Consider the following 23,033-nt stretch of genomic DNA (forward strand, 5'->3'; position numbering starts at 1 on the left):
CTTTTCCACTGGACCTGGCAGCCGAAACTCAGATTATGTGTTGTCCACCCCATTGGAATGAGCTCCTGGGGAGCAGACTCTCTCTTTCTGTTGGTATCTTCAGTGCTTTGCATAAGGTCAGCACTTCAAGGTTATTTTCAATCCTTCCTTCACTTATTCCCACTGACACATGCCGCTCTCTTCCTGGGAATGACAACCGGAGGCTCAGCCCGGCCCCAGGCCGGCTTTCTCTAACTGCAGCCCTCCTGGGGCCGAGATGGGGCTTCATCCTCTAGAAGAAACCGCTGCCCGGGGAGAAGGGACGGGCCCAAGTGGCAGAACTGGCATGCCTGGCCTCCACCAGCAGTCCACCACGCTGGCCTGCCCGCCAAGCCCACGCGGGAAAGCTAGCCGTGGGGGAGAGGCGCGCGGCTCCCAGGCTCGGCCCGGAGGCTGCGAGTCCCGCCCCGCCCCGCCCGGCCCCGCCCCGCGCCGGCCCTCACCCTGCGGGCGGGACCGCTCATGAATATGCAGATCGCGGAGGAAGGCTATTTAAAGGCATCTGGCCACGCGCCGTTTCCCTCCGACTGCTGCCCGCCGCCCGCCTTGGCCTCGGCCTCCCTGCGGCCTCGGCGCCCCCATCCCCGAAGTCTCCGCGCCCTGGTCTTTGCTGAGTGATCACATTAAGGGATTACGGAGGAGGCCGTAACATGGCTGACAAACTGCCCTACAAAGTCGGTAAGACGGCGGGGGTTGGGGGTACCGTGGGGTCACGGCACACTCCGGGGCTGCACGGCCCGGGGTTTGCAGCCGGCCCCGGAGGTTGCACGGGGGCGGCGCTAGGCCCGGCCTGGGGGGGACCCGCGGATTTGGTCTCATTGAATTGGAGGTTGGGCACGTTGGCCTGGGACACCCTAGCGGGGCGCTCGCGCGGTGCCCACTGGGGGCTGTAGTTCTCTGGTGGTTCGCGTATTACAACAACCCAAGGCGGAATGTGGAAATGAAACTACTAGTCCCAGCGTGCCCTACGTCGTGGGGCTGCCGGAAGACTCGGGGCGGCGGACGGCGTGCTGCGGGGCGGGGCTTTCACCGGCAGGTGGCTGGAGGACCCTGGGAAAGCGCGCCGGCCTGGGCTGCCCGGGGCACCCCTCCCCCAGCCCCCCAGCCTCCCCCCCTCGGGAGGCCCTCCTGGCAGGGCGCAACCCGAGAGGCGGGAGACGCCGACCGGCACCCCCCTGCCGGTGACCTCGGCCCCCGCTCCCCACCCCCGGCCGCCTGCGAGGAAGTGGGACGGACGGACGGACGGACGTGCCCCGGGACTTGTTGCTTTGGGGCTCCGAGGGGGCTCCAGAGTGGGAAGGGTCCAGGCCACCTCCCGCCGCTTGACCCCCGACCTGCAGCTGGTGACGAAACACAGCCCTGCTGAGTCCCTTTTTTCCAAAGCTATTAAAAAAGTTGAATGAATGGCCCTTTTTCTTAAATGGGGAGAAAAATAGCACTGACCTCGCAGGTTCACTAGGATTAAATAAGGCCTTATTTGCTTAAGTAATCACTTAATAAAACTGTCTCTGGCTATCTCTCCTCTATTTGTCTCTGTATCTCCATCTCCCTCTCAACTCTGTCTATGCATCTGTATCTGTCTGTCTCGGAGCCCGGCTCCGGTTCCCTCCCTGCCCCAAAGGAATTTACGGGTGAGGTGAGGAGACCCTTCCTGCACGTACATAGATAAACGAGCTCCCGAAGGCCTACGCGTCAAACTCTGTGCCAGCCCCAGGGGAGGTAGGGTTTGAGCTGGACTCTGGAAGAGTATTAACAAGTACCTGGAAGGTCTGCTGAGGAGGTTTTTGTCTGTGTGTCTGCCTGTTTGTGTGCTGTAGAGGTGGAAAGAGTGCCATGCTTTTTCTACAATACCTTGTCTGCTCAGTGGTACTTAGGGAGGATTTTGTGGTGGACCTCTGTTGGCCTGGCAGAAGGGCTAGGGATGGTGATGGTATTTTGTCTCTGCACATAGGACATAGTGTTCTTCTCTATCCCTGAGGCCCTGTTGATCTTCTGTCTTTTTCTTCCCTTGGTTCTTCCCCTCTCTGTCTTGCCAAAAATAAGCTAGTTCCCCCCCCCCCCCCCACTGGATTAGAGATCCACTCAAAGAAGCCCAAGAAACTTTTCTGAGTCTGGAAACCCCTTAGGGGTCAGGGAAAGGAATGGTGACTGATAGAACACAAAATTAATTCAATAAATATTTATTAAACACCAATTATGTCCTCTGTCTATAGGACTTTTGGCACCCAGGATTACTCAGATACACATTAGGTGATGGGACATGCCTTTCACAGGAATCGGAGCCTCTCCACAGTACTAGATTGGATGTTAGGACAATCCTTTTTGTTTCAGCTTTGACTCAATGGCTTGATGTAAGACATGGGGCAAGACCCTTTCCTTTTCTGCTTCTCAGTTTCCTTTTCAGTAAAGTGAGGGTGATAGGGCTCAGATGATCTCTACCAGCTTAGTCTGTATTCTGTAGTTTAAGGCCCCTTTCTAGTTCTAACAGGAAATGACATAGGAAATGTTTTAGAAATGTTTTCTGAATTGAACCTTCTGTGCTGTTAACCTTCAGAGCTCCCTCTGACAGTCTGTATTCTATTCCAGTCCCTTTTGATCTCCCTCATAACATTGAATCTATGTTGCTTTATACTGTATATAATCAAACCTTTGCTGCAGACTGTCTCCTAGTATCTTTGGCTATTTATGCCATTATGGCACCTTTTGAGGGTGTTTTATAGTTTATGACGTACTTTTCCTCACAATCAACCCTGTGAAGGAGTTAAATGAACATATTAACCTTATTTTACAGCTGGGGAAACTGAAAGGTTTATGTGACTTCCACAATATATTATATGTCTAGGGTTTGTAATAATCAGTCAAGGGGAGTTGAAGCCCTCACTGTTCCATGATGGGGAGCAGACATCCTTCCCTTTCATACTTTTGAAGATCTAGGAGGGAAATAAGGGCATGACTAGCAGATGGTTTAAATAAATATCTTTATAGCAATGTTTGGTCTCATTATTTTTTCAACGAATTCTGTGATCAGAGGAAGAAAGAATAATAATGAGCAATCAACAAGCATTTATTAAGCACCTACTGGTTGCCAAGTAGTATACTGGGAATACAGAGAAAAGTAAAACACATCCCCCCCCCCAAAAAAAACACCCCAAACAAAAACATCCTTTGCTCTCAAGGAGTTCACAGACTAAAGGGGAAGAAAACATGCAAATAGCTACAATGTACAATCAAGAGAGACTAGATAAATGGGAAATCATATTAGAGGACATTAAGAAGTTTTAAGGAAAATCTTGTGGAAGATGGGATGTTAGCTGAGGCTTGAAGGAAGCCAGGAACAGGAAGAAAGTTTTAGACATGAAGTAGTGAAAACAATTTTGTTTTTTTTGGTGAATTGACAATCAGGGTTAAGTGACTTGCTCAGTATCACACAATTAGTTTTTGGGGTCAACTTTGAACTCAACTCCTCCTGACTCCTGGGCCAGTGTGCAATCCAATGGCCACCTAACCACTGGATTTTAAAGAGTACCCCCATCCTCAAGGAGCTTTTATTCTATTGGAAACTATATATACCTATAAGTAAATACAAATATATATATTCCCACAATAAATTCTAGATAGATTACACATAAAGGGTAATTTTGCTAAGGTGTGGGTAGGTACTGGGCAATTTGGGGAAGCCAGTAAAGACTTGATGTAAGAGACTACTTGGATTGAGCTGTGGATGAAAATGAGCAACATCAAAAGCAGAGGTGAGGAGAGAATGCATTCCAGCAATGAAAAACAGTCTTGTAAAATCTTGAAATATTGCTTGAATAAGAAGCAAATCATTTTGGGGTGGCTGCAGAATTTAGGAAGGGATATGATGTGTTACTATACAAATCTGGAAAGATAGCCTTATATCATTGTCAAAAAAGAGCAGTTTGTATTTAGAGACAGTAGGAAATTGCTTTTAACGTTTTTGAACAGGAGAATGATGATTATATAGTGACACATTTAGAAATAATGTAAGTAACTGATTTTTATCAGTTGTTAAAGCACTCTTTTATTTTTATTTTTAAAGCACTCTTTAAAGTTTGTAAAGCATTGTGTGTGTATGTGATTTGAATCTCATAAAAACTCTGGTAGGTACTATAGATTCTACTTTATTTTTACAGATAAGAAACTCAGAAAGATTGATTTGCCCCTGATCATATAGCTTATGGGGAGAAAGAGAAGAGATTCAAATCCAGATTTTGACTACCAAGTTCAGTATTCTAGTCAAAATGATAGGCCACTTTTCTGTCTTATACACTTCTGTAGCCAACGTCAGATCAGTGTTTTCATTCAATAACCTAACCATCTGGCATATTGCACTAAGTCTTTGAGGACACTGGTCTATATGTGATGTATATATTTTTGAAATTTATTTTCCCTACTTACATGTAAAAACAATTTTTAACATTCTTTTTTTAAAACTTGAGCTCCAAATCCCCCCCCCCCCACTTCACCCTGCCCCTACGTTGAGAAGGCAAGGGTTATAGACAAAGTTGTGCAAAACATTTCCATGTTAATTGTGTTGTAATAGAAAAGATAGACCAAAAAAAAAAACCCCTCAAGAAAAAGTAAAAAAGTATGCATCAATCTGTATTCAGAGAACATCAGTCCTTTCTCTGGGAATGGGTAGCATTTTTCATAAGGCCTTCAGATTTGTCTTGGATCATTGTATTGCTAAAGAATAGAAAAATCATTCCCAGCTGACCATCTTATAATATTGCTGTTATTTTGTACAAAGTACGTTTCACTTTGTATCAGCTAATGTAAGTCTTCCTAGGTTTTTCTGATAGGATTCTGCTCATTGTGTCTTTTAGCACAATAGAATTCCATCATAATCACACACCACAATATGTTCAGCTATTCCCCAGTTGATGGATATCCTCTGAATTTCCAATTTTTTTTGTCACCAGAAAAGAATTGTTATAAATATTATTGTACATCCAGGTCCTTTTAATTTTCTTAAATCTCTTTAGATACAAATCTACTAGGGCTATTGCTAGATTAAAGGGTTTTATATAGTTTATATAGTTACATAGATCAAAGGGTTTAAATAGTTCCAAATAGAGATATTCAATCAGTTTACAACTCTACCAACAATGCATTAATGTCTCATTTTTCCCATATTCCCTCCAACATTTGTCATTTTCATTTTCTGTCCCATTAGCCAATCTAATAGATATGAGGTAGTTCCTCAGAATTGTCTTGATTTGCATCTCTCCAATCAATAGTGAGCTAGAGCATTTCTTCATGACTTTATTTTATTTAATTTTTTAATATATAAATATTTTATTTGTTTTTCAATTATATACAATTGTAGTTTCTACCTGTCATTGATTTTTTGGTAAGGTTTTGAATTTTACACTTTTTTCCATCCTCCCTTCCCTCCCCCCTCACAGAAGGGAATCTGATAATCTTTATATTGTTTCCATCTTCATATGACTTTAGATAGCTTTGAATATATCTTTTGATCATTTATCAGTTGGGGAATGACTCTTATTTTTTCATAAATTTGGCTCAGTTCTCAGTGAGGCCCTTATCAGAAAAACAATTCAAAATTTTTTTCACAGTTGTTATTGGTAATTATATTTCCCTCCAACCTATTTTCCCCTACCTCCCACTTGTTCTGTTTTCTCTTCTTTTACCCTGGCCTTTCTCAAAAATATTTTGCTTCTGACTACTCCTTCCCCCATTCATCCTCCCATCTATGGAGCCCCTTCTCTTTTCTCCTTCCCCTTCTTCTTTCCTGTAGGATAAGATAGATTTCTATTCTCATTTGAGTGTATATGTTATTCCCCCTCTGATTCAGTTTTCATGAGAGTAAGGTTTATTTACACTTCTCCATCTCCCCCTCTTCCCTTCCACTGTAAAAACTTTTTCTTGCCTCTTTTATGTGAGATAATTTACCTCATTCTACCTCTCCCTTTCTTCCAATATATTCCTTTCTCATTCTTTTATTTGTTTAGATATCATCCCTTTGTATTTAACACATACCTATACCCTCTTCTTTCTTTCCTCTCTCTATGTATATCCACACCTACATCTATCTATCTATCTATCTACTCCTCACTCTGAATAATGAGAAAATTCTTATGAATTACAAGCATCCCTTGGGTAGCTAGGTGGCAAAGCGGATATAGCACTGTCCTTGGAATCAGGAGGATGGCAGTTCAAATCTGGCCTCAGCCTCTTGACAGTAACTAGCCATATAGGCCATATATGGCCTTGGGCAAGTCATTTAACTTTGATTGCCTCATGTCCAGGGCCTTCTCTAGTTGTCCTGATTTATATCTGGCCATTGGACTCACATGTCTCTGGAGGTGAATGTGAAACTGGTGACTTTGCACATCACCTCCTCTATCCAATTCATGTACTTATCATGGCATCATTTTACCCTGATGCATTGGTCTTCTAGATTGAAGGACAGACATCTTTATCCACATCTTTCCATGCATGAATGTGAACCTTTTAACTGTATTAAGTCCCTTATGATTTCCCTTTCCTGTTTACCATTTTATGTTTCTTCTGCATTTGAGAGTTACAATTTCTATTCCTCTCTGGCCTTTTCAACAAGAATGCTTGGAAGTCCTCTGTTTCATTGAATGTCCAGTTCCCCCCCCCCCCCCCCCCCCGACAGAATATACTCAGTTTTTCTGGATAGGTTACTCTTGGTGGTAATCCTAGTTCCTTTTTGTCCTCCAGAATATACTATCAAGACCTGATCCTTCACAGAAGCTGCTCGATCTTGTATTTATCCTGACTATGACTCCATATACTTGTATTGTTTCTTTCTGTCTTCTTGGAATATTTTCTTGAGCTGGGAGCTCTGGAATTTATAATATTCCTGGGAGCTTTGTTTTGGGATCTCTTTCAGTAGCACATAAGTGGATTCTTTCAAATTTCTATTTTACCCTCTGATTCTAGAATATCAGGGCAGTTGTTCTTGATAATTACTTGAAAGATGATATCCAGGCACTTTTTTGATCATGGTTTCCAAATAGTCCAATAACTTTTTTTAAGGCAATGGGGTTAAGTGACTTGCCCAAGGTCATACAGCTAGGCAGTTATTAAGCATCTGAGATCAAATTTAAATTCAGGTTCTCCTGACTCCAGATGGGTGCGCTACCCACTGTGCCACCTAGCTGCCCAGTCCAATAGTTTTTAAAGGATCTTTCCTGAATCTGGTTTCCAGGTCAGTTGTTTTAACAGTGACATATTTCACATTGTCTCCTATTCTTTCATCCTTTTGATTTTTGTTTCATTGTTTTTTTGATTTCTCATAAAGTCATTAGCTTCCATTTGCTCAGTTCTAATTTTTAGGGAATTATGTTCTTCATGAGCTTTTCTGTTTAACCAGTTCTACTTTTTAAGAAGTTTTTTCTTTTAGTGAATTTTTGTGCTTCTTTTTCCATTTGGCCAGTTCTGCTTTTTTTATGGTATTCTTCTCATTGACTTTTTAATTCGTCTTACTATATAGCCTAGTCTGTTTTTTAAAGTATTATTTTCTTCAGCATTTGTATGACTCCTTTACCAATTTGTTGACTCCTTTTTCATGATTTTCTTGCATCACTCTCATTTCTCTTCCCAATTTTTCCACTACTTTTCTCACTTGATTTTCAAAATCTTTTTTGAGCTCTTCTATGACGTGAGATCAATTTATATTTTTCTTGGAGGCTTTGGTTGTAGGAACTTTTACTTTGTTAGCTTCTTCTGAGTGTGTGTTTTGATCTTCGCTGTCACCATAGTAGCTTTCTGTGATCAGAAGTTTTTTCTATTTGCTTATTTTCTTGACTTTTAACTCTTTGTTAATTTTGTTAAAAGTAGGATTCTGCTTCCACAGTGGAAAGTACACTGTTCCAAGCTTCAGGGATTTTGTACAGTTATTTTCAAAGGTACTTCCAGAGACCTGTAGGTTTTCAGTTCTTCCAAAATAGTATGATCTTTGTTTACTACTCTTCTGATCTGTGCCCTGATCTGTGAGTGACCATAAGTACTCTTTTCTATCCTGGAACTGTGACAAGGGCCCTTGCTCTTCTGGGGCCACAAATTCTAGAGTGCTAGTGCTCCTCCTTGCCCTGGGACTGCTACTCAGAACTGTGATCTGGATCACAGTAAGGGTAAAAAAAGTGAGTCTAGTTTCAGTACTAGCAAAGAGACCCCTATAATCTTTTTTTTTTTCATTTTTAACACGATTTGTTTTCTAATTATATACAATAGTAATATGTACCCATCATTTTTTGCAAGGCTCTGAATTCTACAATTTCCCCCCCTTTCCCCTCCACAGAAGGCTGTCTGATAGTCTCTACATTGTTTCCAGGCCATACATTGATGTAAATAGAATGTGTTATAAGAGTAAACATAACCCCCCCTCCCCCAAGAAGATGAGAAATCTCAAGAATAGAGAGAGAGATAAAAAAAAATGTACTTCAGTCTGTGTTCAGATTCCAATGGCTCTGTCTCTGGGAGTGAGTTGCTTTCTTTATCATAAGTCCACTAGAGAAGTTGCTTCAATATTTTTCCCACAGTTGCTATTACTAGCTGTACCTCCACTCTTTCTCCCCACTCTCATTTATTCTATTCTCTCTCTTTCTCCTTTCATCCTGACCCTGTCCAAAAGTGTGTTGAATTTGAGTACTCCTATAATCTTCTGACTAATTGTTTGACTACCTCACCATTGATGGACTGAGAAGCAGTCATTGCCGCTGCCACTGATAATTCAGTGTCTCCCAAAGCCTGCTCCTAGTTTACTGAAGCTGGGTCTATGATGGACTGTGCTCCACTCTCAGAGTTTTGGGAAGTGTTCTGGCAAATCACTGCCTTTTCTCTGTCATCTTTGCTCTGCTCCCTGTGATGTATATTTTATTTTATTTTTTCCAGTTACATGCAAAAACAAGTTTCAACATTTACTTTTAAAACCTTGAGTTCTGAATTCTCTCCCTTCCTCCTACCCCAATCCCTCTCATTGAGGAAACAAGTTATTTAATATAATTACACATAAAAATGTGTAATGGTGAAAAACATTACCACAGTAGTTATGTTGTAAAGGTAAACAAAACAGCTCTTGGAATTCTGGGATTTCCTGAGGCTTTCCATCTCTAGCTTGGGTTCACTAAGATTGACAAGGTCCCTGCCCTCAGAGAGCTTGCAACTTTGTCAGCAAGTTCAGAATATACTGGATGATAGGAGAGCAAGGGGGGAGTGGGGGGATTTCATCCTCATTTTCCACCCCTCCACTGTGGTGCTTAGTTTGTCTTGTCCTCTGTTCTTGCAGCTGACATTAGCCTGGCCGCCTGGGGACGCAAGGCCCTGGACATAGCAGAGAATGAGATGCCTGGCCTGATGAAACTTCGAGAGATGTATTCCACCACCAAACCCCTGAAGGGTGCCCGGATTGCTGGCTGCCTCCACATGACCGTGGAGACAGCTGTTCTTATTGAGACACTGGTGGCCCTGGGAGCCGAGGTGAGTCCTCATGTTGCTTCTGAAGGTAAAAACACATGGGGCTTGCAGTAGTTTAGTCTGTTCTGGAGGCCTTCCTGGATAGTGACCTCTCTACGGTGGAAAGAGTTCTGGATTTGGAACCAGAGGGACTTTGGTTCCAATCTCAGTTCTGACATTTACCACCTGTATGGTCTTGGGGAAGTCAGTTGATCTCTTGGGACCCCAGTTTCCTTATTTGTAAAAATTGGACCTCAAAGGCTAGTCAGTCTCTTTCAATTCTAAATCTATAAAAGTAAATAATCCCTCCCTTTTTTACTGGCATACTTGTCATACTTTTTATTTTTTAATTGTCCCTATTTTACAAATAAGGAAACAATCACAGAGAGGGGAAAATGACTTGTGCAAGGCTATACAGTGAATGGCAGTTAGATCTTGAACCTGCTTTCCCTTATGCTCACCAGAGAAATTTTTTAATCTACTTGTTATGAGTTGACCATAATCCATCATATGGTACTGATTGATAGCTCCTTTGGCCTCCATCCTAGTTGACATCACTCCATTGACTTTGGGCTGCTGTTCTCTACTTTTGTGAATGACCCCTTGTCCCCTGATCTTTATAGGTACAGTGGTCCAGTTGCAACATTTTCTCTACTCAGGACCACGCAGCAGCTGCTATTGCCAAAACTGGCATTCCTGGTAAGTCCTCTTCCTGTGAGTCTAGCTCCCATCAAGGCCAGGGATTCTTGGGGAACAGGAAGCTGGAGGAAAAGGCCTTCAGGAAAGGAAGAGTAAAGCTACTTATAGGGCATATGCATGTGGAAGAGACACCAGACTTATTCTGTATGGTTCAGAGGGAATAAAGAGTACCAACCAGAGAGAGTTATAGGGATGCAGATTATGACTGGTTTGAAGGAAGAACTTAACGATTAGAGCTGCCTCAGTAGATGGTGGTGCGGATAACTTTGAAGATGCCACTCAAAGAACTCCTGCCTTGGCATGATGCTGGAGGTGGGAAAGAGGGCAATCAGTCCTCTCTGAGGTCATAGGAGATGCTGCTTAGATGCTTGGGAGCATGAGGGGGCTGCCCTAGACAGGCTCCCACTAAAGCAGAGAGCAGCCAGAAGTGCCTGTGATTCTCATGCTCTGGCTTGTTGGGGAGGTTTGCAGAGTGGGCAGCCCTCTTTGGTTTTCCATCTCTGTGTGTTGGGGCACTGGACTTTGAACTAAAAGGAAACAGCTTTGTTTGCAGAATGTTTCTTTTTTGCCCTTTGCCCAGAGTTTGCAACATTAGTGGCTTGGTGTCTTATTTCCTAAACTACCAAAATGCCTTGCTTGTAGATGGCCCTTGTTTGTTGAAATATGATTAAATTCCAGCTAAATAATAGATTTGGATATCATTACATATTATTAGTCCTTTTCCTGTCTACAATAAAAGCATTCCACTTTTACTTAGGTTGATTTGGTAGCCATTCTATTTATGGCATCCATGCAAACCTTTGAATTCCATATAGGCCAGAAAAATAAAGTTTTTAACAATTATTTTTTTAAAAAATAAATATATATTAAGTTCTTATTATGTTCTAGGCAGTATGCTAAGCTCTAGGGTTACAAAAAGAGGCAAAAATCTCCTCAAGGAGCTTACAATTCAATAAGAAAGATAACAGGCAAACAAATACATGTAATGCCAAGCCAGAGAAAGATTAAACAGGAAATAACTAACAGATGGGAGGCACTAGAATTAAGAGAGTTTGGGAAAGGCTTCTTGGAAAAGATGGCATTGAATGACAAAACCCAAGACTCTAAAAATCACTTCCAATAACTTGAAATTAAATAGGGATATGTAAATTCCTATACTTGAGTTCCAAAAATTATACAGTGGCAGGATGGGGGAGGCACAGCTAAACAACAGTTTTTAATGAAAAAAGATCTGTTATTTAGGGGCAAAAATGATCAACTGTGTAGTATGACAACCAAAAAAATTATAATATTGGGCAGAATTTATAAGGAGAATGAAAAAAATGTTAGTTCTGTTGTATCTTGCCCTGACTTCCAGAATACTGTTTTCAGTTTGGGGTAGTAACAATTCTTTTTGCTAACAAAATGGTGGTCTAGAAAGATTAAAAACATAAACCTGATAGTCATGTGAGAAGTGAGAAATTTTTCCTTCCTACTCCAGAGCTTTTCTCCAGCAATTACTCATTTGGGTACCTAATATCCAAGTGAATGAAGAGTCAAAGTCCAGAAACTCTTAATACCTCACTGTGGATAGTTGTTTAGTAATCTTAAAATTCATCCAAATTACTCAATCAGAAAACGAAGTTGTTTTCATGTGATGAGCTGGTAATAATTGAAGGAAGAATTGTAAATAGCATGACATTTAAAAAATATTGACCATTCATATTTCATTTTTAAATTTTTTGTAAATTTTTTTACTTTAAATACCTTGAAATTCAATTTGGACTGTTAAATATGCATGAGTTATTTATTAACATTACATAAAGAATATTCAAAATGTTTTAATGGCTAAAGTTAAGAAATCTGATTTCTTCTATTTTTCTGCCACTTGAAACCTCATCTTAATCTTGTATGCTTCAATTTATTTGCTAATTGTCATGAAAAAAATTCTTTGAACTACTTGGAAGAAAGGTGCCATCAATACAAAAATTGCCAAGTTGAATTAAATGTAAAAAATATACTAAAATTTTTTTTGAAATTAATTTAAAATGATTTCCATATAAATTTTAACCCAAAGCATTTAATAATTGCATTTATAAAAGAAAAAATAAATAAGAACTTGGAAAAAAAATTAGTAGTATAAAGCCGATCCTTTGCAATACCCTTTTCTTCCCAGACTGTGCTTGGATCAGAAGTTTCTGGTGTTTGTACACTGAGATGGAAGATGGCATCATGAGTTGCTGCTCACTTCTCCCTGCTCCTTCTTGGCAGTGTCTTATAAAATTCTTTATTATTCTCTGATTCTTCTCTACTTTTATCTCTACCACACCACTCCCTCAACACAGACTTTGTGATAAATATGACTGCTATAGTGTTGGTGAAGCCCTATGGTTCAGGGGTAGTCTTTGGTTCTTAGATTAGGGTTAGGTGGAAAATCTCATAGGTCTCTGATACAACTATAAAAGGCAAGAAAGACACATTGGGAACACTAAGGTTCCTTGGGTAGAGACAGTGAGACTCTTCTACCCTTAGGAGCCTTGCTTAGAATTTAGAGGAAAGCTCTTAGTGGAAAACTTCTCCCTGTTCCCCAGCCCTGGAGATCAGGGCCAGGGAGATTGGGGTTTTCCTGGTGCCAGCTACTAGTTGGGTGGGCTATGTATGAGAGCTGGCCCTGATTCTTCCTTCAGTTGCTCTTTATTTGCCTATAGAATTAAAAAAATGTCTGGCAGGAGTATGCGTCTCCATAATGTACCTGTCCAGACTTATATCATCATTCTATTTTCTTTCCTCTTCTGGACTCTAGATGAACTGTACCATTGTCTGTTCCCTGATCTTGCCCTGTCTGCCTTCATGCAGGCCTGAACCTCTTTTCTGTCTTTTGTCTCCATTTGCTGAAATCTTCTTATTCAAGACCTTGCCCAAGGGTCACCTCTGTGGGATACTTTCCCTGATGGTCCCTAGTTGAAAGTTATATCTTCTCAAGTGTTCCTAGAGCACTTTGTCTAGGTCTCTCCTCTGCCCCATCACATGCTTTCTTAACTTCCTTGTTTATGTAAATTTTGTATACTTAGCTTTGTCAGCTGTAAGCTCCTTGAGGGCAGAGCCTTTGTGATATCTCTAGTTTTGTGCCTCCTGTACCAAGAAGAAGGCTTTTAATACTCAAATGTTTGGTCAGTTGCATTGAATTCTCCACCCCCATCTCCCACTCTTGTTCAGTGTATGCTTGGAAGGGAGAGACTGATGAGGAATATCTCTGGTGCATTGAGCAGACCCTCTTTTTCAAGAATGGGCAGCCCCTCAACATGATCCTGGATGATGGTGGGGACCTCACCAACCTCGTGCACACCAAATACCCTGATCTCCTGAAGGGTAAGGAGGAACATGGGGGTTGGGATGGACAAGAGTAGACTCCTGGGGATGTGCAGGGATGATGTGTGGGGGTCCTTGTAAGGAGTCTAGTTAGGGAAGAGGCTGCCGGGCCTTGAAATCTTGGCTTCATGAAGGAAGGGTGGCTGGATGATGTCAAGAGTTCCCCTGTGTTACTGATGAGGAGGTCTCAATGGCTGTTTTTGGCCCTCTAAAGGAGAAGAATACCTTTCTCTGTGGTTAAATGACTTGCCTTAGGGTCATACAGCTAGTAGGTGCCAAATGTCTGAGGTTGGAGTTGAACTCAGACTATCCTGACTCCAGGACCTGTGCTCTCTCCCAACCCAGATCTCAACTCTGTTACTAGCTCAGTCACCTTGGACAAGTCATTTTCCTTAGCTGAGCTTAGTTTATTCATCTGTAAAGTGGGAGTTGGACTAGATAATCTTGAGGGTCTCTTCTTTTGCTGGTAAAGAAAGCTCAAGGGGCCATTTGTTTATGGAAGATCTAAGGTGGAATCTCTGCTCTTGGCCCTTAGCAGACAGACTTTAGAATCTCCAGGCTTTGCCCTCCTGGGGAGCAGGTAAGACCAGGATGATAAAGTGACAGCTCATAGCTGCAGCCTTCCCTCCTGAGCTCCTCTGCCTCTGCCTGGGTCCCTCCTCTAACATGGAATCATCTTCAGATTAAGCCTCCTCCGAGGCTAGAGTGGGAGGGGAAAAGGGGAGGAACCTTCTAATGGCCTTGGGAACTTTTTTCCTGGATTTAACTATAATCTCAAGTTCTGAGAGGGAGGAAGGACATTTCTCTGTATTGGTTTGGCCTCACTTTGGAGTCTGGCTCTATTCTGGAATAGGGGCCTCCCTTTTTGCTGGAGTTTGTACAGGAAGATTTGTATATGTGCTGCCGAATCGAGCGCTGTCCAGGAAGATTTGAAAGAGGAATTATCTAAGATTGGAGTCAGGGTTGGGGTGGAATGGTAGAGTACCCTATGTGTAGGCATATTGGGATCTTGGATTCCTTTTCCCAAGTATCCCTGGCCCAGACCCCTTTCCTCAGCCTTAGGTCAGAGGGACTTTAAAGCCCTATACAATAAAAAAAAAAATTGAGTTTGGGGACTAGAGAAAAAAATCGGTGACTTGGACTGAAGTAGGTGTTTCTCCTGTTCCTCTCATCTGAGTCGTGGATCAGAGGTTTACTGCTTTTGGGGGCTGGAGAGAGTACCTTTGTTAAGCCTCTGAGTTATTCCCTGATTGCTACTGATATGCAGTAGCATTATTGGGGGTAGGGAGAATGATGAAGTGATAAGAGGAATGGATTTGGATCTCAGTTTCTTCCTTTTAAAAACAAGGGACCAGACTAGATCATCTCAGACCTACCTCCCAACTTCACTTCCAAAATCTGAAAAAAAATGAGAATATATGATTCCAAGTAGTAGTTGTTGTTTGTCCATCCTTTTTTTTTTTTAAGAGATTTTATTTGAATTTTACAGTTTTTCCCCACATTCTTGCTTCCCTCCCCGTACCCCCAACAGAAGGCATTGTTAGTCTTTACATTGGTTCTATGTTATACATTGATCTCAGTTGAATGTGATGACAGAGAAATCATATCCTTAAGGAAGAAAAATAAAGTATAAGAGATAGAAAAATTATATAATAAGATAATATGTTGGGTTTTTTTTTTCTAATTTTACGGTAATAGTCTTTGGTCTTTGAACAAAGTCCTTATTTCTTTCTCTGGATGCAGATGGTATTCTCCATTGCAGATAGCCCAAAATTGTCCCTGGTTGTTGCACTGAGGGATGAGCAAGTCCATTGTTGATCATCACCCCCATGTTGCCCATCCTTTTTTTTTAAGATTTTATTTATTTTGAGTTTTACAATTTTTCCCCTAATCTTACCTCCCTCCCCCCACCCTCACAGAAGGCAATTTGCCAGTCTTTACATTGTTTCCATGGTATACAATGATTCAAATTGAATGTGATGCAAAAGAAATCATATCCTTAAGGAAGAAACATAAAGTAAAAGAGATAGCAATATCAGACAATAAGATATCAGGGTTTTTTTACAAACTCCACAGTTGTTTCTCTGGATACAGATGGTATTCTCCATTGGAGACAGCCCCAAATTGTTGCACTGATGGAATGAGCAAGTCCATCAAGGTTGATCATCACCTGCATGGTTCTGTTAGGGTGTACATTGTTTTTCTGGTTCTGCTCATGTCACTCAGCATCAGTTCTTGCAAATCCTTCCAATCTTCCCTGAATTCCCATCCCTCCTGGTTTCTAATAGAACAATAGTGTTCCATGACAAACATATACCACAGTTTGCAAAGCTATTCCCCATTTGAAGGACATTTACTTGATTTCCAATTCTTTGCCACCGCAAACAGGGCTGCTATGAATATTTTTGTACAAGTGATGTTTTTAACCCTTTTTCATCATCTCTTCAGGGTATAGACCCAGTAATGGTATTGCTGGGTCAAAGGGTATGCACATTTTTATTGCCCTTTGGGCATAGTTCCAAATTTTTCTCCAGAAAGGTTGAATGAGTTCACAGCTCCACCAACAATGTATTAGTGTCCCAGATTTCCCACAACCTTTCCAACAATGATCATTGTCCTTTCTGGTCATATTGGCCAATCTGAGAGGTGTGAGGTGGTACCTCAGAGAAGCTTTAATTTGCATTTTTCTAATAAGTAATGATTTAGAGCCATTTTTCATATAACTATGGATCGCTTTGATCTCCTCATCTGTAAATTGCCTTTGCATATTCTTTGACCATTTGTTAATTGGGGAATTTGCCCATCTTTCTTGAAGAAGACCAAGACATCAGGGAGGCCAGGGCTCTATCTGCTACACCATCTAGCTGGGTCCTAGCAACACAGTGAAAGGGGTATCTGAAGGGGAGAGATAGAAGGGCTTGAAACTTCCTCCACTCACCTTAATACAACTTGAAATTATAATTTTTTCTTTCATTTTTGAAGAAGGTCATGACATCAGGGAGGTGATGCCATGACAAGCACGTGAATTGGATTTGAGTGAGGTGATGTTGTGCTAAGTCACCAGCCTCACTTTCTCCTCCATAGCCATCTGGATCCAGTGGTCTGATATGAATCAGGATGATTGGAGATGACCCTAGATGTGGGGCAGTCAGTTAAGTGACTTGCTCAAGGTCACACAGCTAGCAAGCGGCAAGTGTCTGAGGCTGGATTCAAATTCCTGTCCTCCTGAATCCAAGGCCAGTACTCTATCCACTACATGAAATTACTTCATTGTGGGGAGTGAAGGGAGGGTGAAAAAACAGTTGACTTACTTCATTACTGGTCTTTTCCTTCTTCCTCCTCCCTCAGGGATTGGGGGGAGTTTACTTCCCACCACCATCCTCTTAAGCTGCAGGCTGTGAGCAAGGTAGCACCTGTGAAATATTTGTTGAAGGGGATTTAATTAAGGTAGTTCAGATGGCTAGAATAGTAGGGGACTGGACTTGATGGAACATCCTTTGACTTAGGTATTAGAGGCATCTCAGAGGAAACCACCACAGGCGTCCACAATCTATACAAGATGAAGGCCAATGGAGTTCTGAAAGTGCCAGCCATCAATGTGAATGATTCTGTTACCAAGGTATTATCTGAATTCCAAATCCCCTCTTTTCCAGGGACTCAGTTCCTACCCCCCCACCCATTCCCAAAGAGTGGCATTTGCCTGGCTTCTATACAGGGGAAGATTTAGTTTATAGGATCCTTTCTACAGTTTTCAGGGATACACACACACAGATTATATTATTAAATATTATAATAATGTGATATATCATAACATACAATATAATTTTTAAAATTATAGAGCATATTTTATAATGTATAATTATTATAATATATTATTTGCATTATTTATAATCTGTTTATTCATATATATATATTCTCTCATCTGAGTCCCACAAATAGCCCTTGTCAGCAAACCAGGTGAGATTGTCTCTAAGGCTAGAATGATATAATGGACAGTGTGAGATTTGAATTTATATACAGATTCCCCTTATGTCACATGCTAGCTATGTTACTTGAGGTAAGTCACTTCACCACTCTGGGCCTTAGTTCCCGCTTCTATAAAATGACAGGGTTGAATTGGATGATTTCTGAGGTTCCTTCCAGCTCTCAATCTGTGATTGTCAGATTCTATGATTTATTAGCTCTGTGAGCGAGACAAGACATACAAACATTGAACCTGTTTACACATCTGTAAAATAGGGATTAAAATGCTTGCACTGCCTATCCCACAGGATTGTTGTGCTAAAAGTGTTTTGTAAATCTTGAAGTGCTTGAGAACATATGTTGTTACTTACAGATGTTCTTGTAAAAGGTTAGGAAATTAGACCCTCAGATTCATAAAGTCACAGAATGAATTGGAAGGACCCTTAAAAGAGATAAAACTGAGGTCTCAAAAAAAGAGGATGTGACTTACCAAAGGCCATATCACATTAGTAGTAGAGCTGGAACTAGGGTCTAGGGCTCCTAGATTCAGAGGGATATCTATATTTATACCTGTACCTATATCTATATATATTTATATCTACATCTATATATATATGAATTCTTGAGCTGGAGAGAGACACAAAGCTTCCTGGTATCCATGTGGTATTGTTTCTTCCTTTCCCTCTCTCCCTACTCTCCCTCCACCCTCCAGAGCAAGTTTGACAACCTGTATGGCTGCCGTGAGTCCCTCATTGATGGCATCAAACGAGCCACAGATGTGATGATTGCAGGCAAGGTGGCTGTGGTGGCAGGTTATGGTGATGTGGGCAAGGGTTGTGCTCAGGCCCTTCGGGGCTTTGGTGCCCGAGTCATCATCACAGAGATAGACCCCATCAATGCACTGCAGGCCTCCATGGAGGGTGAGTAAGAGCCAGAACAGGCCATGAGGGTCTTGACTTGGGGTCCTCAGGGGTAATCATAGGGCTTATATCTGTATATATGTATGTGTCTATGCTCAGGCTTTGAAGTGACTACCATGGATGAGGCCTGCAAAGAGGGAAACATCTTTGTCACCACTACAGGATGCGTAGACATCATCTTGGGCAGGTGGGGCCCAACTCCTTGGGGAGGGCCTCCATCTGTCTTCCCAGTGTCCTTGCCCATCTCCCTGTACATTCTTCTAAATCTTTCTGCCCTACTCTGTATTATACTTCTGGCCCAATGCTCCTGTGATTTTCCTTTATTACTGCCTCCCTTCCATTTAGTCTTCCTTGGGCCCTCAGGCATTCCCTTAGCTTTGTTCCCTTCTAGTCAAGAGTTTCTACCTGCATTGTTCCCTAGCTCCTTTTTCCTCTCTCCCTCACCTTTGTGAACCCTGTTTCCTACCCCCACCACAGGCATTTTGAGCAAATGAAGGATGATGCCATAGTATGTAACATTGGCCACTTTGACGTGGAAATAGATGTGAAGTGGCTGAATCAAAATGCTGTGGATAAGGTGAATGTGAAGCCTCAGGTGAGTGTTCACCCTTGAGGGCCTGGATGTGAATTCATTGGGTTCTTTCTATATTCTTTTTTCTTTTTTTAATTTTTTGTTTTTTTTTCAAGGCAATGGGGTTAAATGACTTGCCCAGGGTCACACAGCTAGGTAATTATTATTAAGTGTCTGAGGCTGGATTTGAACTCAGGTACTCCTGACTCCAGGGCCAGTGCTCTATTCACTGTGCCACCTAGCTGCCCCCTTTCTATATTCTTAATGATCATAAGTGAAAAAGCTCTGGAAGTCTTAGGCTTCTGGTCTGTGGCAGAGGGGACATGACATAGTGGACATATCAAAGGCTTTGGAGTTAGAAGGTCTGAATTTGAGACCCACTTCTGATACTACTTCTTATGGTATCTGGGCAAGTCATTTGTCATTTGTCTTCCTTGGACCTCAATTTCCTCATTTGTAAAATGAGAGCTTGGATCAGATGGTTTCTGACATCTCTTCCAGCTCTAGATCTGGAATCCTAGGATTTTAGACTGGAGCAAAGAAATGGAAGGCTTGAGTGGGAAGAGGCTAGGGGCAAGGTTGTCCTTGGTATGCATTAAGGGAGTTGGGGGATGGGACAAATGGTCTATAGGGTGACTCACCAAGAGACTGGATTGAGACTGGAGGGGAGTTTTCAGGTGGGGTAAGATCAGAGCTAAGTGTGTGCTGTGAAGCCCTGATCTCCTGCTCTTTCTTGGGGTTTGCAAGTTCTCCTCTGTAGGGGCTTATGTTGGAACATTCCCATATATTGATTGACATGCTGGCACTGTTTTCTCTGTCCTCTGGTCCACTTAAAAGAGACACAGACTATGGTGTCACTGTTTTTGATGGCTACATTAGTTGAGGGAAGGAAGCCTGGTTGCTGATACTCATTGGAAAACGTTTCTTCAACCTCCTTGAACTGCCACAGACCCCAAGACCACCCCCTGGATCTTTCTTGGGTTGGAAGGAACCAGATTAGTGCCTTCTTCCATTCTCCAAATTCTGATACACAGCTTTGGCATATGGCAGTATGCATGTGTATGTATGAACAAAAGCAAACTGGTGATTATTAGTGGATGGCAGAAATCCAGGGTCTCACAGTGGTTGCTCTGCCCTTGGCCCACCCAAACTTCCCTCTGGCTTGGTTCCATTCATTAGATTACCTCCTTTTCTTGTGTGTTAATTTAGCCCTGGAGTTACTTGGCACTTACTCTTACCACTTCTGCCCATCTCTGAGAAACTCTGCCAGGGTGAGGGAAGAAAGGAGAATGTGGCATTTATGTGGGCAGAGACAGGGCCAGAGTAGGAGGTACTTGGCTAGTCTAGACAAGCGGTTAAGATGACCACTTGTTGACTATTGTGTAGGAAGATTACTGTTTAATTATGGTTAGGCCTAGATGACTTTTGAGTCTGCTCTAGCCTTGAGTTTCTGTGATTTTGGAGGATACAGGAGTCTTGTTGGAGAGGGGAAAGAAGAGGGGGAGGGCCATTCTTTGTCTCTAGTTCTCACCTCTCTTACCCATCTGACCAGGTGGACCGTTACAAGTTGAAGAATGGACGGCGGATCATCCTGCTGGCAGAGGGTCGTCTTGTCAACCTGGGCTGTGGTATGGGTCATCCCAGTTTTGTTATGAGCAATTCCTTCAGCAACCAGGTGCTGGCCCAGATTGAGCTGTGGACCCACCCGGACAAATACCCTGTGGGAGTGCACTTCCTCCCCAAGAAGGTCAGTGGATGCTGCTTCTCTCTCCCCTTTGGTTTCCTGCTCAGTAGTTGCCAAGGTGACTTAGGTGTGGTTGGGTCCAGGGGACACTTCTAGACCAAACTGGATGATACTTCTGGAGCTAATCTCTTCTTCTATGTGGGTTTTGGTGTCCCTCCCTCCTCTTCCTCAACTCTTATTCAATGAGGAGGAGGCTACTCTGAGAAACAAATGGGGAGACAGTTGATGAGTGTGGAGACTAGATTATGGCTCAGGCTAGCCACATGCTCAGGTTTCCCTAGGTGATTCATTACTATGAATTGTTTCTCCTGTTGTCTCGATCCACTGTCCTCCCCAGCAGGCATTCATGGTCCAGTTTCATAGAAGAGTAAACTGGACTCAGATAGGGTGGGCGCCTGCCTCCAGCAGCTTTTTCATCTTGGGGGCTGGGAAGCTCATCTTCCCCTTTAGTTTCTACCCAGTTCTCTGGGGAACAAGACTGTGCTTTGGAGGAATTGAGCCAGGCCTTTACCAGCGCCTATTCTGTACCATTCATGGTGTGAGGTGTTGTTTAGACATAAAGAAAAGAAGAAACGATCGTTCCTGCTCCCTGGGAGCTTACACCCTTCCCATTGATATGGAAGAGTAGATAAAAAGGATATGGAAAAAATGATTATTTTGGTGGGGGAGGGCATGGAGAGGGGCAGTAAGGCAACTCAGACTGGATCTGGAATTAGGAAGATCTAAATTTAAATCCAGCCTCAAACATTTATGTGACCCTGGGCAATTCACTTAACCGAGTTTGTCTCTTTCACATCAGTAGAGAGGTTGGAATTGAGAAAGAAGAGACTTGAGGCAAGGAGTCTAAATGAGAGATGATAAGGACCTGGGTTCAAGTGATGACTATGTAGAGAAAAGGGGATGGATCTGAGAAATAATGATCTTCTTTCTGACTTAGTCCAAAGTCGAGGCTGTACACAGGGCTCACATTGTCTTGTTCTCCTTTTACAGTTGGATGAAGCTGTGGCTGAGGCCCACCTTGGCAAATTGAATGTGAAGCTAACTAAACTGACGGAGAAACAGTCCCAGTACCTGGGCCTGCCCAGAGAGGGCCCTTTCAAACCTGACCACTATCGGTACTGAGCATCGGTGCAAAGACTCCCAGTGACCAACCATGTTTTCTTGCCTCTCCAGCCTCTCCTGCACAGAATAAATAAATGGTATCCAAGTTTGGTTGAGCATTCTCTGCTGATTCATCCCTGGAACTTGGAACTGCCAGCCAGCCTGGCTCTTTGGGGATCATGTTGGTGTCTTGTTTGGTGTTGGGTATTGCAGTCACAGGGAGGAAGCAAGCTTCCTTACCCCCCACCCCACCCCAAGCATCCTTGCCCTGACTGTGTCCTCCCTTGTCCACCACAGCCCAGGCCTATAGTCTCTGATCTTAGGCCTCCAGACAGAATTTGCTCCAAGGTAATATATAGGATGTTAGCTCTGGAAAGGACATGAAGACTAACTAGTCTAACTTTATCCCCATTAGTGGCAGAACCCAGGTCTCCTTACTTTTTTAGGTCAGAATGCTTTCCATAGCTTACATAGCATTGGTGTGCTTGGTTTTCCTAGCCCCCGAAGTCACCTTGTTATCGTTCAGTCAATCAACAAATATTTATTAAATACTTTCAGGAATACAAAAAGAGGGAAAACTCATCTGCCCTCCAGGAGCTTACAGTCTAAGGAGGGAGACCATGTGCGATCAAATATATACAAAACAGCTATATACAGGGTAAATTGGAAATAATTAATAGAAGGAAAGCTGAGGCATGATCTCTTCCTGGTACTGTGGCAGTTTGGGTTGGGCAGTTGAGAAAAGCAGCTGAGAGGTCAGTACTGGGTCCAGCTGGAGGCTGCCATCCACAAATGATCGAGGTGGCCTTTTGTGCATGAGGGAAGGTCAAGAGGCAGGGTTGTTCCCTCTACCTGGGGTTAAAATGAACAGGTTGAGCTTCCAGGTATCCAGGAAGTTCACTTTATTCTGTTTTAAGTATTCTAAAGATACTTTCCCCCATTTTACAGTGGGAGGAAATCAAGGCCAGGTCCCTCCCTGATCTAATGTTCTGTGGCTAAGAGCCCTTCGGCTCTGACTTCTCGTATTTAGGAGGCTCAATTCCAATTGGATTTATTTCTGCTCCTAACCCTGAAACCACACCCAAGCAGGTCACAAGGGACCCAAGTATCTGTGTGAACCAAAGGAAATGAAGGGGACCCAAGGAAAATGGAAGATCTAGTTCATTTGAGTTGGTTCAGA

General features: G+C 42.6%; 1 protein-coding gene across 1 annotated transcript; it reads left to right on the plus strand.

The window, feature by feature from the left end:
* The first annotated feature begins 546 nt into the window (after positions 1-546).
* On the plus strand, positions 547-21,972 carry AHCY (adenosylhomocysteinase). The gene is made up of 10 exons (XM_074212131.1): positions 547-717; positions 9,341-9,531; positions 10,131-10,206; positions 13,402-13,554; positions 17,061-17,173; positions 18,230-18,437; positions 18,537-18,624; positions 18,915-19,032; positions 20,561-20,755; positions 21,743-21,972. Exons 1-10 carry the CDS (start codon positions 690-692, stop codon positions 21,872-21,874), a joined length of 1,302 nt encoding a protein of 433 aa, XP_074068232.1. The 5' UTR covers positions 547-689; the 3' UTR covers positions 21,875-21,972.
* The last annotated feature ends 1,061 nt before the right edge of the window (positions 21,973-23,033 follow it).

This window comes from Macrotis lagotis, chromosome 1 (assembly GCF_037893015.1).
Source record: "Macrotis lagotis isolate mMagLag1 chromosome 1, bilby.v1.9.chrom.fasta, whole genome shotgun sequence".
Lineage (NCBI taxonomy): Eukaryota > Metazoa > Chordata > Mammalia > Peramelemorphia > Peramelidae > Macrotis > Macrotis lagotis.

Coding starts and splice junctions, on each gene's coding strand:
- AHCY (XM_074212131.1), top strand. CDS start 690: ATGGCTGACAAACTGCCCTACAAAGTCG. Junction 18,625..18,914: donor GTAGACATCATCTTGGGCAG/GTGGGGCCCAAC, acceptor CCCCCACCACAG/GCATTTTGAGCAAATGAAGG. Junction 19,033..20,560: donor AGGTGAATGTGAAGCCTCAG/GTGAGTGTTCAC, acceptor CCATCTGACCAG/GTGGACCGTTACAAGTTGAA.